The sequence below is a fragment of the Triticum dicoccoides genome, chromosome 7B (assembly GCF_002162155.2).
Source record: "Triticum dicoccoides isolate Atlit2015 ecotype Zavitan chromosome 7B, WEW_v2.0, whole genome shotgun sequence".
NCBI lineage: Eukaryota > Viridiplantae > Streptophyta > Magnoliopsida > Poales > Poaceae > Triticum > Triticum dicoccoides.
This window is the reverse complement of record NC_041393.1, coordinates 337330496-337335943: the sequence shown is the minus strand read 5'-3', so window position 1 is coordinate 337335943 and position 5448 is coordinate 337330496. Positions and strand designations below refer to the sequence as shown.

The window sequence follows — 5448 nt, the reverse complement described above, 5'->3', positions numbered from 1 at the left end:
CGCATCAATCTCTACCTCCTGAAAAACCTTTTTGTTCCTCGCACCCTAGATTTTCCAGAGGATGAGGAGGAGCATAAAAGGGCGAACCGAGGTGGGTAGGTCATCTGGCAGGTGAGTGGTAAAGATCACCGTGATCGGGCTGAAGGTAGGACGAATGCCAAGGCGCCGCCAGATTCTGCAAGCCGCTGGGCAAGTGAAGAACAGGTGCTCCCTGTCCTCGGCTGACCTGCTGCATCTAGGACAGGTATCGTAAGCGAGTACATGTTTCTTGCGAAGGTTTTTCCGTGTGTTGAGACGGTCTAGGACAAAGAGCCAGCCAAAGATCATAAGGCCTTATACAAGGACGTGGAGTATGTGATCACGAGCACACAGGCGCTCGTAATCTGTCCCGTTGGGTATGGCTTCGCGATTCGTTCATAGTAAATGCACGTGACGTGGATAGGGTCCACCTGGAACGGACAACGTCGCTAGTTCGGTTCAGAGCCGTGGCTCGAGTCGTCAGTGTCGTCTTGGTCCGTGGATCAGTTCTGCTGCTTTCCGGTAACGGCGGCGGTGAGACGGCAGTGAGTCTACCTCCCGGCTGTAGATCTTGTTTTGTTGAGAGCGGCGAGCAGGCGAACCACTATATTTTTAGGGTTAGGAGCACTCCGCTCCGGCGAACATGGTGTTCTCGATGCAGCCGGTCAACAGGTTCGGATCTGGTCCTGGGTGTGGTTGTTCGTCCGTGTTTTGGGTGGAGATTTTCTAAAGATCTGCTGCCCTTGGTCGGGCCCCGAACCATAATAGAAGGTCAGCAATGGAGAAATCAATCCGAAGGTTTGCCGGCGCACCATCAGCAATCTGGCCGGCGGGGTTCCCCTGTGCGCGGACAAATTCGCCCGGTATGCTCACAGAACATGTCTCATCCCTCCACCCCCTTCCACGCCCCACCCCTGTCGCACCTTCTCACACTCCACTAATCCATTTTGTTGTTATTCTGAATCTGGATCTGATCTGCAACCTGTATGTGTGTATTTTCGTTTTCGATCCACTGCGGTTGTGCAAATCTCATACTGATCTGAAATGCAATGTTCATGCCAAACCAATACTTCATCTGTTTTCATTATGGATTGCGGAGTCTGACATATCTGTTTACTTTTAGTTTGTACGACAAGAATACTAGGAAACCTCTTATTTGCAAATCCGTTGTTCTGTTAGCTTAATGATTGTTGTCTCCAACCCCACGTGTTGTGCTTTGAATTGCTGTCTTGTTGCAGGCCAAACTTCTATGATTTTTTAAAGGATTTGTAAACATGAAACAAAACAATTTGCAGGAATGCATGATTATATAAACGATACAGTGTACTGCCAGCTAATCAGACCTTATTTCAGGTAGTAATCATGTCTAACTCCGGCAGTTGCGACGTAGTTGGAGCCGGTGTAGAAGTTACAACACAAGACCCGGAGCACTCATCATCTGAAAATGAAGCACAGGCGCCTCCGACACCCACATCCAGAATTTCAGTTAAGCGAGCAGTAGAAGTAATTCAGTTATTTGATGGTTACAAGATGTGGTTGGTTGCAGAAATTGGATTTGGTTGTATGCTAAAGCTCCCTGTGATCCAACAACTCAACCTAAAATTCAGTGCATGGACAATTAGTAAGGTCAGTATTAGGCGTTGCGTAATCATATTGACAGAGTCGAACATTCTAAAGTTTTGGGCCGAAGACGTGCACAAGGTTTTCGGTATACCATTTGGGCATCGAAATGTTAGAGGACGTGATGCATTTATAAAGCCTGAAGCCATCCATTTCATAAAGAGCACACTTGGGATGGACAAGACCGGGGTGCATAGCCTCCGAGCTGCAGAGAAATTCCTTCTCCAAGACATCTCTGAGACATCTAACTAGCTTGAAAAGGACTGTTTCCAAATTGAATTCGTTATTTTCGTAATGGGTCATGTTTTGGCACCAACAACCAAACATGATTACACCACTATAGACTACTGGGGTGCACTTGCCAGCACAGAGACGATCTCACAATTCAATTGGTGTCAGTATGTACTTGAGTGTCTCCTCCAGGCAGTTCGACGGCTTAAGAAGGACATAAGGACATGTTGAAAAACAACCCAAACACTAATTTAGCTGGTTGCCATTTGTTCTTACAGGCCAGTTTACTTGTTCCTTTTGCAGCAATTTTTTGCATGCATCTGATCACATCATGTATCTTAGGGGTCGTGGCTTTTATTGATGGCAAGTTTATTTATGTTTTCAGATTTTCTTTCTCGACAACATTGACTTAGGGATGTTCAACAAGAAGCATGATGTCCTTCATCAGATCAGCACCTTCGATCAGACCAACATTAGAAGGATGATAACTGTGGCAACTGACATTGGGACGAGCGTCACATCATATTCGAATTCCAAGGTAATCACTATTTTTGTCTCAGATGTGTTGCGTTGGCTGACACATTGAATTTGGTTGTTCTAACTTTCAAATTTGTGATCGACAGCTCCGACCAGATGCGGATGTATGCTATGCCCGCCGCAAGCAACCAGAATGCACTGAGAAAATAAATAACCAACCAGCAGACGTCACCAATCAAAATCAAAGCCCTGAGCATCACACAGAAGCAAGGTTAGGTGCAGTGCATGCATCGTCATCATCAGCAGCTCTATCATGGATGTCAGGACACCACACCGTGTCCTCGATCCAATCGACTTTGCAAAGCACATTCCCAGCCGATACCCAAGTTTGGTATGTGACACAAACGCCTTGTTGGGCAGAAAGCCACATGTCACTAATTGTTCACTCATCATTTCCATTAGCTTCCACTTCCGAGAAATTACACACCTGCACTAAAGTGATTTGTTGGTGAATTTGTTTTCCTGTTCAGGTAATAGATGAGATAACTATTCTACTGAAGGAGCAAAATGCTAGGTGCCAGCACAAACTCAGTACTGCGCGGGCTAATGCACAGGCCGACATGATCAAGTTCGGCGATAAACTCATGGCTGTACTTAGCAACAGGTGCATATGCTACACCACCAGAGGTTTTACTGACTGCCCAGCTAGAGCTATTGATAATAGATTGCTTCAGCGAAAGTGGTAATCCAGTACTGATCTTAGCTTCATTTTAACAGGGGACATAACGAGGACTCCTCCAGGCCCTAAAATACCTGTTGTCAGGCTTGATATGTCTGGATGCAGAAGTGAGTATCAGCTATATTAATATGCTGAGCGATTGAATGTGCATGACCGAACTCCCCAGTATTAACACTGCTTTGAATTGTTTAGGTGACACTAACATAAACACTGCGACTAACAGGTTGGCAGCACCTAAATATAAGCAGGGGCAACTTGTCGACCAATGAGCCTGCCTAATTGAAACGTGCCTGACCCCTCCATGGTTGTGGCTCCAGTCGACCATTTCGTGCCAGCTCACCTGCACGAATCCATTGCTTGTTGCTTGGCTGGACGAGCTCTTCGGTTCAGATAAGATATCGGATGGGGTTGGCACGGACTGGCTGCTGAATTGCTGATCCATGCCAAAATGGTTACTAAGCTCAGCACGACACTCCTTGCTCGACCTCATGTATCCACACAGACCAATCTTCTATAGAAAAAATTAGAAAAGCATAAGACAAATTTAGGAACCGATCCATGCGCATGAGTAACTATATGACTAGAATTTACATCTTGTTTTTGATGATAAATCTTACATCTTTATTCATGTACTTGTAGAACCGATGACCAACGTTCGATCCACCATGAGCAATCCAGGTGACGATCTGCACGCCGCAGTCAGTGCATGGAATGAGCGGCGAAATCTCCTTTAGGCTGACGGACGACGATGATGCAGACATGGTGGATAAGGGATGTGGGTGGTGGCACTAGCTCCGGTGGGGATAGGATGCACCGGCAGACCTGGGAGGGCTTCCAGTCGAATCACAAGATTATGAAGATGACTAGCTTGTTGGGGGAAGACTGGTAGCTCCAACGGGAGGACACAATAAATGAATGCGGTGACGGTGTTAGTCTATAATCTGGATCGGAACGGCTCATATCGTTTCTCTCCATGTGGGCCGCATGAAGCATGCCTGACGGTGTAATGGAAGCTGCATCTGTGTTGTGGGCCATGAGCCATAATAAAATAAGAAATACATAAATTATAGCTGATCCTATATGCCAGCAGTGTGCATCACGAGACAAGCTAGGGGTGCAGATAACGAGATCACTGCCGCTCGGGCTCACAATAGCACTTCCCCTTATACAATGAGAGATGCTTAGAGGAGGTGCTTAGATAAATAAACCAGACTTAAGCATCGGTGCTTATTTATACAGGGTAGACACTTAACTAAGCGTCTCTCCTGTAGAAATAGGCACCGGTGCTTCAGAAAATCTCGGTTTATTTTTCTAAGCACCCCTCTAAGCATCTCCCATTGTACAAGGCCTAACCCTCTTGGCACCTTTGAGTCCCAAACCAGCGCAAGTGATGGGTCGAATAGGTGCGCATTTATCGAAAAAGGGTTTCCCCCCTCTTTATATTATAAAGCACCAGACACCGATCACAGGGTAACTGCCGGGGCGAACGGCACAACAAGCCCAAAAGGGAAAAAGAAGAAGAAATAAAAGCCAACAACGGCAGCTCGGCAAGCACAGATGAACCGCCATCGCTGCGCCCTCCATCCACGTCCCACCACACGCCATGGCACCGGCCCGCCGCATACCAAGCAGCACCTCCAAGAAGGAATGCGACGCCAACGACGCTGCTGCCCGGACGTGTCCTAGGGTTTCCCCCGACATACGGAGGGGAGCGGGGGATGGGTAGCGCCCACACCCTTCAAGAAGGAATGATGGCACCCTCAGGTGTCACCGCGTCGGAGCCGGAAGAACCGGCAGAGATTTCTCCCGCATCCCCAAGCACCGCTACCCACTCGAACCGGGGCCATCCAACCATCAAGCCACCCGCAAGCACGCGCCACCACAGTCTTGGACACATCCACGCCGCCCCGCTGCGAACACCACCACGAGGCCAAGGAGGCCGGAAAGAAGCACCAAGCGACGGGAGGAACCACACCGAAGCCAAGCGGGAGGGAACCACCTCCCCCGCCAATGTGCGAGAGGCCCGAGCCCCCGGCGACGTCGTGGTCGCCGACCGGACGTGGCAGCAAGGCACACCAGGCCACCCCTGGCCCGGCCAGGTCCACAATGGACCCGCAAAGCCCCGCCGGCCAAGTTGCAGCAAGCCGGCACCTGCGCCGCCCACTCCCAGCCGTCAACGCCGCTCTCCCGCCTCCTGGAGGCCACGCCGCCGGCCCGTCCCGCCGCCGGCCCGCCCAAACCCAGATGGGGCCTGAAGGGCCCAGATCTGGGCCGAGCGGGCTGGATCAAGCCGCGCCGCCGCGCCACCCCGCCGCCAACGGCGACGCCGTCGCCCAGTCGTCCACCACGCCGCGCCGGGATCT

General features: G+C 49.9%; 1 protein-coding gene across 10 annotated transcripts; it reads left to right on the top strand.

Annotated features, from left to right (window-relative positions):
- The first annotated feature begins 477 nt into the window (after nt 1–477).
- LOC119336724 lies at nt 478–4164 on the top strand. 10 transcript variants are annotated; one of them, XR_005162782.1, is made up of 8 exons: nt 478–881; nt 1372–1644; nt 2255–2407; nt 2493–2737; nt 2877–3010; nt 3124–3192; nt 3278–3536; nt 3725–4164. XR_005162782.1 is itself a non-coding variant. In XM_037608790.1 (7 exons), exons 4-7 carry the CDS (start codon nt 2660–2662, stop codon nt 3817–3819), a joined length of 399 nt encoding a protein of 132 aa, XP_037464687.1. In that variant the 5' UTR covers nt 480–881; nt 1372–1644; nt 2255–2407; nt 2493–2659; the 3' UTR covers nt 3820–4164. The 10 variants fall into 10 exon arrangements, 1 of the variants encoding a protein (XP_037464687.1); XR_005162780.1 differs by having other exon boundaries at nt 3278–3575; XR_005162776.1 differs by having other exon boundaries at nt 479–690; nt 787–881; nt 3278–4164.
- The last annotated feature ends 1284 nt before the right edge of the window (nt 4165–5448 follow it).